The sequence below is a fragment of the Artemia franciscana genome, chromosome 7 (genome assembly GCF_032884065.1).
Source record: "Artemia franciscana chromosome 7, ASM3288406v1, whole genome shotgun sequence".
In the NCBI taxonomy this organism is placed as follows: Eukaryota; Metazoa; Arthropoda; class Branchiopoda; order Anostraca; family Artemiidae; genus Artemia; species Artemia franciscana.
Window position 1 is genome coordinate 19,024,116 of NC_088869.1, and position 12,643 is coordinate 19,036,758.

The following is a 12,643-nucleotide window of genomic DNA, read 5'->3' on the forward strand; positions in this document are numbered from 1 at the left end:
TTCCTCAACCCTTGCCCTTTATGCTAAAGTTTGACTTTTTGTCACAATTCTTCAAAAAAGTTTGCTCAAACTCAAGGTCTGTTGAATTTGAGTAAGAACTATTTTTAAAGAACTTAACACTTTAGCATAAAGAGCAAGGATTGAGGAAGTGGTAGCCCCCCTCATATACGGAATAAATTTTGTTCATTTTAATGCTGCTCTTCACTTCAGTTGAAAAATATATTTTTTTTTAATTTAACTCTAACCATTTTTCAAATCATCCCAGGAAATCTCCTTCCCTTCCCCCACAGAAAACTCCCCCTGTCAAAAAAACGTATATTTTCCAATAGCAAATACCATTTGCAAACAGTGATCAAATTGCATAGATGTCTCAAGGGGCTGTGGGGGGGGGCTTATCATTACCAAAGACATAATTATTTGACCTTTCAAATATCTTGAACCAAACACATGTTTCAAAATTTTCATTGGATGTCTTTGGGGAAGGAGAGGGAGTGTTAGGGGGGCTAGTTGCTCACTAATCTTTTTGGTCATTTAAATGCTTCACTAGAACTTATGATTTCTTTTCGAATGAGCACTTTCACAATCATTTAGGATCATTGATTGGACACAATCACTCCTGCAGAAAAAACAACAAATAAACACATCCATGATCTTTCTTCTGAGAAACAATACAAAATTCAACATTTTTGGAGATACGAGCTTGAAACCTCTCCAGCAGGGTTTTCTGATATTCTGAATCTGATTGTGCCATTTTCAATGGTTAACTTTCATGGGATGTTTCCCCCCTTTTTAAAGATGAGGCAAATTTTCCTAGGTTTGTAGCTTTTGATGGGCTACATAAACTTAATGCATTTTATAGATTTGGAATAAACATAAAACCAATTATTGTATGTATAAATTTTTGTCAAAATTCTGTTTTTCAGAGTTTTAGTTACTTTTGGACTGAATTTCTTCTTACTTACAGTTTGTTACCACAAACTGTTTTATTCATGGTTTGTCTATTTAAAAGAAACAGTGAAAAGAAACAAAATAAATTCGGCTGCACAGCCCAAAGCTACTGCAAAATTGTGCTTCAACTGACAATTTTTTTGGATTCTTATCAGTCAATTTTTCTTTTACCAAAGTCCATTAGAAGATTTTTACTGGGCCTGACACAAAAAAAACTTGTTCATGATTTTTCAGGTTCACTAAATAACGCCTCAATCCCCTCAATGGCTCGAAATTCAAGAATTGTCCTGACGGTCAGAGTAGTTTCTTCTGCTAGTGCTTAGTGTTTAGTTGGGAGTTAGTATCCCTAATATTGACTTAACTTCCTATTGCTTTTTATTTATTTAAGTACAATTTCTATTTATTTTTAATGTAGCCAGTTTCCTTTTTTGATCTTCTGTATAATGGGTTTTGTAATGAATAATGATGATAATATAATAGAAGAGAGTTTGCAAAATGAATGGCATCAATATCCATCATTTCCTAAGTTCCATCTCCTCCCTCCATGCTGCCAAGAACGGAATGAAATCAACTAGTGCCAATATAGGCCCATTAATGTCACAGGAAATAATATAATTCTGTTTTATAGGCTTTTGAACTCGTTTTGGTTACAGGTCAGGTTTTTTCTATTATATTCAACAACCCAATATTTTCCTATAGTAAAGTCAATGGAAATTAAACTTCTAAAATCTAACCTTATAATTTGCTGATTTTTGTTGAAAATAAATATAATAGATTTTCCCTCAAAAACAACGCATATACTTTTACTGACCAGGTTTGGTTGAAATCCAACAACCCGTTTTGTTAGTTGCTCCCATGACCAAAATTTAGAGTGTAGCTAGGGCACTAGCTCTTTCTGATGGATATCCTGACTATAAGAACTTAGAGCCTCCCTACTCCAACCACAAAGAAAGGAATAGCTGAAAAGGCTCCCAGAAAACCCAACTATTGTATATATTCTTTGTTTTCACAAAGTTTGACAGAGATTCAAAAGTCGTCTTTTGTTGGATGATTTCTTTCTGATGAATATCCTGAATATAGAGCCTTCGAATTGGAACCACAGTGGAAGGACTAGCTCAAAAGACTCACAGAAAACCCAATTATTGCATATTTTCTTAGTTTTCACAAACTTTGACTGACATTCAATTATCGTCTTTTGCTTGATGCTTTCGTTCTGATGGATATCCTGACTATAAGAATTTTGAGCCTCCTTCATCCAACCACAAAGAAAGGACTAGCTCAAAAGACTCCTAGGAAACCCAACTATTATATAAATTCTTAGTTGTCACAAAGGTTGACAGAGATTCAAAAGTCATCTTTTGCTGGATACTTTCTTTCTGATGGATATCCTGAATACAAGAACTTAGAGCCTCACACTTGGAACCACAGAGGAAGTACTAGCTCAAAAGACTCATAGAAAACCCACCCATTGCGTATTTTCTTAGTTTTCACAAAGTTTGAATGAAATTCAAAACTCAGCTTTTTCTGGATTCTCTAATGACTTGATACTTTTGAACTAAAGATAGCTGATCAAACAATTTGTGGTAACAAACTGTAGTAAGGAGCTACCCACCTCAATAGTAACCAAAACTCTAAAAAACCGAATTTTGATTTTAAATATATAAGTTTCATCAAGTCTAGTCTTACCCGTCAAAAGGTACTAGTCTGAGAAAATTTGCCATTTTAGAAAATAGGGGAAAACAGTCCAAAATTCATTGAGTATTCATGAAAATCACACCGTCAGATTCAGCGTATTGGAGAACCCCACTTTAGAAGTTTCAAGCTCCTATATAAGACAGATCATGGATGCATGTTTTTTTTTTTTTTCAGGGGCGATTATATTGACCCATTGATCCAATGTCGCGAGAGGGCTCATTCTAACGGATATTAAAAGTTGTAGTGCCCTTTTTAAGCTACCAAAACAATTGGAGGGCACCTAGGCCCCCTCCCACGCTCATTTTTTGCCAAAGTCACCAGATCAGAATTCTGAGATAGCCATTTTGTTCAACATAGTCGAAAAACCTAATAGCATTATTTAAAAAAAAAAAAACAATGAAAAAATAAATAAATAAAAATTCAGGTGGAAGTAAGGAGTAGCATTAAAATCTGAAAAGAATAGAAATTATTACGTATATAAAGGGGATCGTCTCCTCCACAGTACCTCGCTCTTTACGCTAAAGTAATTTTAGTAATTTCAACTATTTATTCTATGGCCTTTGTGACCCAGGGGTCATTCTTAAAGAATTGGGACAAAACTCAAGCTTTAGTTTGAAGAGCGAGGTACTAACGAGGGGGCGAACCCCCTGATATACGTAATAAAAATATACAAATATAGAAGCTCGTTACGTAAGTTAATTCGTAAGTCCTTTTTTTAAGTTAATTCCCCTTCCTTTTTGTTTTATCAAAATCGTTTGATCAAAACTATGAGAAAGCCGTTTAGCCAAAAAAAAATTAATGTGCAAATTTTGTTTTAATTATTCATATGTGGTGAGCCAAAATCAAAACATACATTAATTTGAAAACGTTCAAAAATTAAATAAAAGAAAAAAACAAGTTTTTTTGACTGCAAGTAAGGAGCAACTTTAACACGTAAAACGAACAGAAATTATTCTGTATATGAAAGGGGTTGTCCCCTCCTCAATGCCTCGCTCTTTATGCTAAAGTTTTTTATTGTTTTAAAAAGTAGAGTCGTGAGAAAGATTCAAACTTTAGCATAAAAAGCCAGGCATTGAGGAGAGGACAACCCCTTTCATATACGGAATAATTTCTGTTCGTTTTATGTTTTAAAGTCGCTCCTTACTTGCAGTTTAAAAAAAGCTTTTTTTTATTTAATCACAAAGAGAAAGCTCCAGTTGCAACGGTGTTGCTCTGCAATATAAATATCACTATTCTAAATACAATTTGATTGTAACACAATTTATTTTATATTATAATATAATTCAAAAGTCTATATATAATTTTCTGAAAAGAAGCAATGTCATCTCTTTAGTGAATGGCCTTTTAAGTAGCAATTCAACCTTTTAGGCAACAATGGATTCAGTTAGGAAAGCAGCAGGCTTTTTGTTCTAAGGTCTATAAAATCATCCTTTAAGTGATAATCTTATATTTTAGAATCTAACTATTATGCACTAATGCAGAATTTGTCTATCGTCTTAAATTTAGACAATGATTCTTCCTTTTTTCTTTCTTTTTTTTCTGTTGTAAGCTTTTACTAACAGTTTTATCAGACTTAATAAAAACTACCATTTTAATGCTGAAAGATGCTGTTTGGTTGATGTCTAAGACGTCTGAAAGATCAACCTATGATGCTACAAGAGTTGGGAAACATGAAAAGAGCTTTATTGGAGGAAATTGTTCAAGCAGTGGAGACTAGAAGTTGGCTCTATACTCGGATCTGTATGTAAAACATTTCACATCTTTGTATTTTTCTTGGTCTTTTGTCTGTTTTAATATTCTAAGTTAGTTTTTAAGTCATCATTGCTAATGCCAGGAAAAATAAGTTTATTATTCATGTATTTTAGTTTTATGTCTCATATTTCTTTACTTCCCCTTTTTGTTTATTCTTCCATCCTTCTCTTTAATTGTGGTGAGTTTTTGAAATAAATTAAGTTCAATTCATTCAATATTTACAGAGTTCATAGGAATTTTAAGTTAGCTTCCATATATTGTTTCCTTTGTAAATATAACCTTACTTGAAAAGATAACCCTCTTTTGGATAATATTTAAAGGGCTCAGTTTTCACAAGGTATATTAATGGAGCTCCCGTTTTCACATCATTCTCTTCGAGATATAATCTGTATTTATTCTTAATTAAGTCTGGTCAATATCTTGTCAATAAAGTAAGCTTTTTGTATATGACATTTGTATTGCAATAATGTATATGTATTGCTTGTATGGCAATAATGCGAAAACGCAGAGTCAGGTCCAGATGTTGCTAACAGAAAAGAATTGTTTAAATTTTTAATAAGAGACGAAAGAAGGCTAATGTGATAGCTGCCCCACCCCCCTACAGGGGTAGGGTTGCAACTTGCTTCTAGAAGCCCGGGAGACGTATGTATACAAATCAGGTAAAGGGTCGTGTTGCCTTAAGTGGTGCATATATTAACCATTTGTTTTAAATGGGAAAGGCAACAAGTGAATTCTATTTTAAATGGTTAGCATCATCTAATAGGACGATTCTGTGGGCATTTAAGAAACAAATTTTTGCATAATTGTGTTTTTCTCTAACAAAGTTGCTCTTTTCAGAACTTTGCCATGGATAAAGTAATAAAATTGTACTTTGCCACAATTTTGCCAACTTGGCCATTATGGGCAAATTAATATTTAGTAATAAGAAACAACTAAATGAAATTACGATTAAAACTAGATTAAATTAATTTGAGTAAATTCGTTGGAGAAATTATTTAGAGGGAAATTAGATTAAAAGGAGATAGAATAAATTTAGGATGAACACCTAACCAGACTGTTCTTTGACTTGTTCCATGCTTGTTATTGTCAAGAGTGTCAAATTTTTATTCAAGGTTTCAGGAAATCATTGTAATTCCTTTGATTTTCAGTTTGAAACTTTCAGCATTACTTGACAGGCGTTTGGAAGGCTGGAAAGGTTAGTAATGGCACTGATTTTCGCTGAAGTTTTTAGGGAGCCTATAAGGCATGTCTTACTGCAGTGTTTCTACACCTATGAAGAATTTAATATTTTCAAACCTCAGTCGTCCATGAATTAAAGCTATATTAGTTCTTTTGAGAATTTTTGTTTCTTTTCTAGGGTAATATAAGAAGAGCAGTCCCTTTGAGATAAGTCAAGAGAACTTTTCGTCTAGAGAACTAGAAAATTAACTTGTGGCCAAGAAATACTTTTCTAAGTAAAAGAAGCCACAAGTGAAATCAATTTTTAAGTGGCTAATATTTCTTGATAGGACAATCCAAAGATTCGAGTATTTACTTAGATCTGCACCGTTGTGCAGTTTCGTAGAATTGATAGAGTTGGCCGAATTTTGACCTGGGGTGTAATGAAAAAAGAAATTGACAATTAAATTGACAGGATATGCAAAAATGTGTAGGTCTAATACCTACCAAGATTATTTAATCACGTAGTTAAGAACAGGGCAAGGATATCAGAGGAATGCAGCCAATTATATACGAAGACAAGGACTCCGCCTTCTCTTGTGCCGAATGGGAGGCTTTGGTCTTATTTAATGAACTGGGAGGGTTTTATGACTTTAGTGATGTGCAGTTTTTTGTGCTTGAACCTCTATAATATCGATTACATCTCAATTATAGGTTTCAAAAAGAGATCGCAATTCTCTCTTTTTTTAGAGTTTCTCTTTCTGCATTATTTAGCTGGAGCTTGTGTGGTTTCATTTGTCTGGTAAAAGGACCAATTTTCTCACAAGAGAAAATGGGGAGAACATTTTAATTAAAGAGTAGGAGGTTCACAAGGTTCTTGTGGTTGGGATACTTGTACATAGATAAACCTGAGTCTCTAAGACCTGAAACTTTTATTAAAAGAAAAGAGGTTGACTTTACTAGAAGAAAGTGTTTGTTAAGAAGGAAGTTGCAATAAAAAATTTTTAACAAAAGGCTTTGTTCACTGTACCAATGGGAGAGAGATTGGCGTATGGGTGTGTAAAAAATAAACTTAGAAAAAAAGATGTTTTCATTTTTGTTGTTCAATCTTTCTAATGAGGTATGGGGGGTGCTTAGGCTCACTTCTATGATGGACTCTCCCCCCCCCCATCCCTATTCACACGTACGGTTATACAAATTATGAATGTAACTTTGCTTGCTTGTTTACATGGCCTTTGTGAGAGTATCCAAGAAATTTTTAGGCGCTCTATGTTCTAAGAAATTTTATTTTTGTTACCTTTTGTACAGAAAAGAGAGCTATTTTCATTGTCATACTTATTTTCTCTGTCAAGGAGGTAATGAGGAGATTGTAAAGAAAGAAAACAAAACCTTACTATGATAATAAAGCTAACGCTCCGGATTGACAAAATAAGAGACAAGAAGAGAACTGGAGCCGCAGTTCTCTTCTCTTTTGGCTCACAATAAGTTTTCTTGTGGCTCACACAGTTCTCTTGTGGCTCAAAATAAGAGCCACAATGGGGTTTGTATTCTTCTCTATCTTGCTTGGATATAGTGAGCCAGATTTGTTTATAGAGGGCTTTTCAATACTTGGAAAACAAATTTATGCTTCGAAACTATTGCCTTTGGATGATTGTCTTCATGCCTGCACACAGGGGGAATCCTGTAAAGTAGGATCCAAAGGACCTGTGCAAAAATTGAAAAGTTTGGGCCCAAATATTTTTTTGTTATTACTTCCTCTTCCTCCCTGGAAATAGCCCACTGATAGATCCCTTGATTACCATAGGACTGAAGAACTTCCCCTACAAAAGGAGAACAATTTTGTCCTATAATTTTTTTCTTCTCTTGGTTTGACCGCTTGTCCAAAAGAGGATAGATCATAAGAAACGATTAAAAATGAGTTGGAAGCTCACGGAGAGATTAAAGAGTGAAGTTCCTATATGTGTGGGGCGGAGAAAGAATTTGCGCCGCTACTTAGACCTAAGGAGAGTTGGTACTTCGATGAGTTATAAGTAGCAAAAGTTATAGTAAAGCTCAAAGTAGTCATTTAGTTCATAAAAAAAAAATATATTTAATGTTTTAGATTATTTGAATATAATATTTATATTATTAATATGTATTTAGATATTTCTTGGCAAACAATTTCATTGTTAGCCAGTTCTTCTCGCGCTTATAGTAATGGACATTTGTCTTGACTTTTTTTTTGAATAGGAATGGTTTTGAATAAAAAGAGATTGGCTCGACTTTGTGTCGAACTATTCATATTTTAATTCATCGATTAACAGAAGCACTATACCATAATGACTCGTTGACAAAATCATTTGGTTTTTTGGATTTCTAGGCGGTGGTGTATTGCTAATTTTTGGAGTTCGATGGCTTTATGCGAAGTTTTTACGTCTAAACCGGTTTGACCCAGAAAATTCGTTTTCCGCTTTGGATGTTTGTCGTGCGTTTGCCCATTATTTAAAACCCAGTGGAAATCTAGCAGAATCAGCAAAAGTTCAGTTCACCTGGAATGACCCCCATCCTGTTGGAAATTCCATGAAGTTACATGTTAAGGTATTTTCCTACCTAAATATCCACTCTCTTCCTCCTAGATTTTCAAAAATATCTTTTTTTGGTATTTCTATTCAAAAAATTGAAAAACAACACAATTTTCTCCCTCTTCGATTCTCAAAAATACATTTACCCCTCCTCCTTCCAATCCCAAATTTTCATTAATTAACCCCCCTGTATGTCAACTAAGTCATATCCAAAGATGCATGCTTTAATAAAATGCTATTAAAATTTTACGAAGTAGTTTTTGTTTTGGGCTCCTCAGGTTCATAAATCGAGTTCTATCTATTTTCACGCTTTATATCTACTTTATTCCACCCCACCCTACTTTTGTCTTTCTCTCTTATCCTCTTTCTTCATCCCATTCTCTCTTTCTCTTTATCTTTCTATCACCTTTTGAGCATTCCTTTCTTTTCCTATCTCTTCATTATGTAACACTCCTTGACGGTACTTGTATGATATAGTGCCAACCTAAGATACAATCCTGAAAAAGGCTTATGCCACCTTTACCTCTCGCTTAGACTATCTGTCTTGCTTAAGCGAAGCTGGCATAACCCTTTTTTAGGATTGTATCTTAGGTCGGTGCTATATCATACAAGTGGTTAGGTCAGTGCTATATCATATAAAAATGAATATTATTTTATTAAAATCCAGTTTGGTTAGGTATTATGTTTTCATCATATTTTGTGGTGTTCCATTAGAATTGAGCGTCAGAGAAGCAGGTTCTACTTAGATGAAGAATTTGAGGTCAGCGCTATATCATACAAGAACCTCCCTGGCAATAAACTTTATGTAAAGAGCAACTCCTAGTAATAATTTCTTAGACCACGCTGCTTTTCCATTTATTATTAAAATGATTTGAAATTATAATAGAATACAAACACCAATTAGTGGAACAGTTGCATAACATTGGTTATTTGCGTGATTTTCTTTCAAGACTCTAACAAAAGGAAACAACCTATTTATTTTAAAGTCTCAGGTGTAACCTAGATTAGAGTAATTTAAGTCAAAACAGTTCAAAGGTCTTTAAATACTATTATTTTTGAAAAATTCAAAGAATTCTTTCATTGCTAGTTTAGTGGAAGTAAATTATCATGTCAAATCGGCATTGATATCTCCGAAATTTATTTCGTTTTGACCTTTATTTTGGAAATTCAAACTTTATTGGGGTTGAGTGTCCTTTTCTTCATTACTAGAACTTTAAAAAGCTCTGGCCTTTTCTTTCAATGTCATGAATAGAATTTAATCTGTGTTTTCCCAAATCTCTATTTAACTTAACACTTCTTAACTATCTCTTAACTATCTTAACTCACTATCTTCTTAACTCACTCTTAACTATCTTAACACTTTGTAACAGTCTAACGAAATTATTTTTTTTTCTATTTGATCAAATATTGTATTATGATGCGAGTGGTCAAAACCGTTGAATTGAAAGTTTTTTGTTTTTTTTTTATTTTAGTAAAGGATCTGTTGCTGTTGGATTCTATTTTCCAAAATTTTTCGAGTTTTGCCCACTTAAAATTTTCGACAATAGCAGGGTAATATATGCGTACGCTTTGTATTTTTGGCATTACATTTTTTCTAGTGTTTAGTAAAGATCCTGCAATTAGTTTTTGCATGTGTCAATTTCTTTTTCTTTCTCTTTCTTTCTTTTTATTTCTTTTTCCTTTTTCTTTCTCGTTTTGAGAAAGCTTTGAATATTTGGGCCTTATTAGTACTTGTTTGAAAATGTTTGGTATTTTTTCAGAGTCACAAGCTTCATGCATTATCATTATTCCACTGAATTTTAATCACTCGTAAGAATATAGCCGAAAGTCTTAAAAACGAAATTCTTGTAACAGTATATTCATCAGGAGAATTGTCCTTTTTATTCTGATCCCCAAAAAAATCAAATTCATCAATTTCAAAACTGCTCAACAAAGTTTTGAGCCTGAGAAATCTTGCTCAGAGAAAAACGTCCCTAAAATACTTTATGATCTTGATGAGTGACTAGATAGAGCATAAATGCTGGAATCTAAACATAAACAGCATCAGAACATATGCGCTGCAAATGAAAATAGAATGATTTCTGAGGTTACTCAGATTTTTAAAACATCTTTATAAAAATGCCAAACATATCCTGAATCATCAACTTAACTATTCAACGCTTGGGTCATTTCCCGTATATAAGGTAAAGGATGAAACATGTTGCTCTATTAAATAATTTATTGGCGAATTAGCATATATTAAATTACTATTTGTTATTGTAGTCGTATTAAATTATTATTAAATTAGTGTCTAACCATTATTATCTTATTCATATGAAACCGCTAAAAGTAAAGAGCGCTAAAAAGATGACACTGTTTTCGAAAGGAGGTAAAGACTTTACTTGGAGGAGATGTAGATTTAAGATTGCCAGATACTATTCTTGTATCACTCGCTTCCGTTTTCATCGGAACACTCCATTTTTGTATATCAGAGGCAACGTTATAGCGTTGTCTATACTAAAGAGCCATAAAGCTTTAATGTTTTAGTATTATTGTCTGTTTTTTTCGCTAAGGCACTTTATAGAAAGGATTGTCGTAAAAACTTCGGAGGAGCCTCATTTGATTGGAAACTGGAAGTTTTATGGCCCTTCCTAAGATTCAAGAGTGATCAAAGGGCAACTAGCGTCCTCCCAACGCATCCCACACCCTCTTTTCCCTAAATGCCTCCGATCGGCATTTTGATTCGAAATAGTCAAAAGATCATATAATTATGCTTCCGGGGTTGACAAAACTCCCCAGAGCCCAGGAATAAGGGTTGTAAGTTATTTATGTTGCTCATTGTTAATATAGAGGGGTTTTAATGGAAGGAGTAGTAGTATAAACTTTGGAGGGACTCATGCGGAAATGGAAAGTTCTAGTGCCCCTTTGAGAGTCGAAAGCGATCGGAGGGCAACTACCCCCCCCCGTCTCCCCCCCCCCCCCAAATGCATCCGATCTAAATTTTGGGATAGCTAATTGTCAAAAAAAAAATCCAAAAGTCAGATGACTATAACTTATGGCTTTACAAACCATCCACAACCCCTGGTGCAAGGTCTGTAACTTATGCAAGCTGCCCATTGATAACATATAAGGTTCTTATGCAAGAGGTGGTCGTATAAACTTTGGAATGGGCTTATTTGATTGGAAATCATAATATCTAGTTCTCTTTTTAAGAACTAGAAGTAATTGAAGGACAACTAACCCTCCGCGTCCTTTTTTCCCCAAATGCATCCGATCAAATTTTTGAAATAGCTGTTTTTAGTGCTTGTCTGTTAAACAGAATATCTTCAAGAATTACTTTATTTAAGATCTGATAAAAACCGGTTTGAATCGGTTATGATTTGCTTATTTCGAATGAGAAAACTACGATGTATTTATAATTCAATTAAATATTTTATTTTTAGAGGTGGTTAGGGGTTAGGGTAAGGGTAAGTATTTAATGTAATGCGTTTTGCGCTGCCTGCTTTCCATAATTCTTTGTCATAGTTTCCATAATTCTGTTTCTGAAGTATTATATTATCACCTATGTTTCGAAATATTTCATTAGAATTAACCTAACTTCACTATCAAAGATCAAAGATCAAATAACGAATCCTCCGGGTTGACAAATCTCTCAGCCTCCGGTGGATGGGCTTCGAGTTAAGCAAGTTGCCTACTGTTGCTGAGGTCTTTGTCTAGAAAAGAGGTCATGCTTGGTCCTGAATCCAAAACTTTCAAAGCGTGTCGATGGAATGCTGAAGACAGATTGGAGGATGACCATCCTCTTCTTTGTCCTTCCTAGTTTTGTGTTCTTCCCCTCCTAAAGATGGTCGAAATATTGTAACTTTGTATTTTTTTTTCTATCACGTATAAAAATAGGAAAAAAAATACAGCTTGTCGTCTTAAATTCTATTGTACCTTTTTCTGTACCGCACTACACAATCCATCTTCTGCACTTCAGCTCATTATTATAAAGTACTGCTTTGCTATTTAGTAAAAAATGCTTTATCTTTAGTAAGTTTTGTGAGAAAGATTTTAGTTTGTAAGCTAATCAAAAAGCATCCAGTCTTTTTTACTCATACTTTTTTTCTACCTATTCCTTCTTTCAGTTGCTTATATATTGATATAACAACAAAAGCGAGAATAATGAGGACTTTTTTCCCAAGACAGTGAATCAACAAAACCTATTTGAATATTTCGGCCCTATATCTAAGGGCCGTCTTCAGCAAAGAAAAAATAAAAAACAATAAAACACTTACAATAAAAATTCTCAGTTAAAAATCCATTTTTTTAAAATAGCCTTGGCATCATTACTTCTTAACGAAAAGTTCAGCCAAGACTGTCTGATAAAAGCTAACATTTTGCAAGATAAAAAGGTTCATTCATTTCACTAACTGTATTTATTAAAAATTGGAATGATTTCTTATTGCGATATTTGCCTTCTCTGCAGCTAATCTGATAGTTCTTTTGATATTGGGCTTGTTTTTGTTCGTTCCTATTTTTGTTTTATTTTGAATTAGATTATTTTCTAT

The 12,643-nt window shown here is 33.7% G+C and overlaps 1 protein-coding gene across 3 annotated transcripts in view; it reads left to right on the forward strand.

The window, feature by feature from the left end:
• The window catches only part of LOC136028942 (apoptosis-resistant E3 ubiquitin protein ligase 1-like), a 74,398-nt gene that overhangs the window by 7,734 nt on the left and 54,021 nt on the right, over positions 1-12,643 (forward strand). For 2 of the 3 annotated variants that reach the window (XM_065706927.1, XM_065706929.1), the window contains exons 2-3: positions 4,248-4,383; positions 7,913-8,130. In XM_065706927.1, the coding sequence (XP_065562999.1) occupies positions 4,290-4,383; positions 7,913-8,130 (312 nt within the window). In that variant the 5' untranslated portion in view covers positions 4,248-4,289. Of the gene's footprint in view, positions 1-4,245; positions 4,384-7,912; positions 8,131-12,643 lie in introns of all 3 variants that reach the window. The other variant, XM_065706928.1, reaches the window with a different exon arrangement.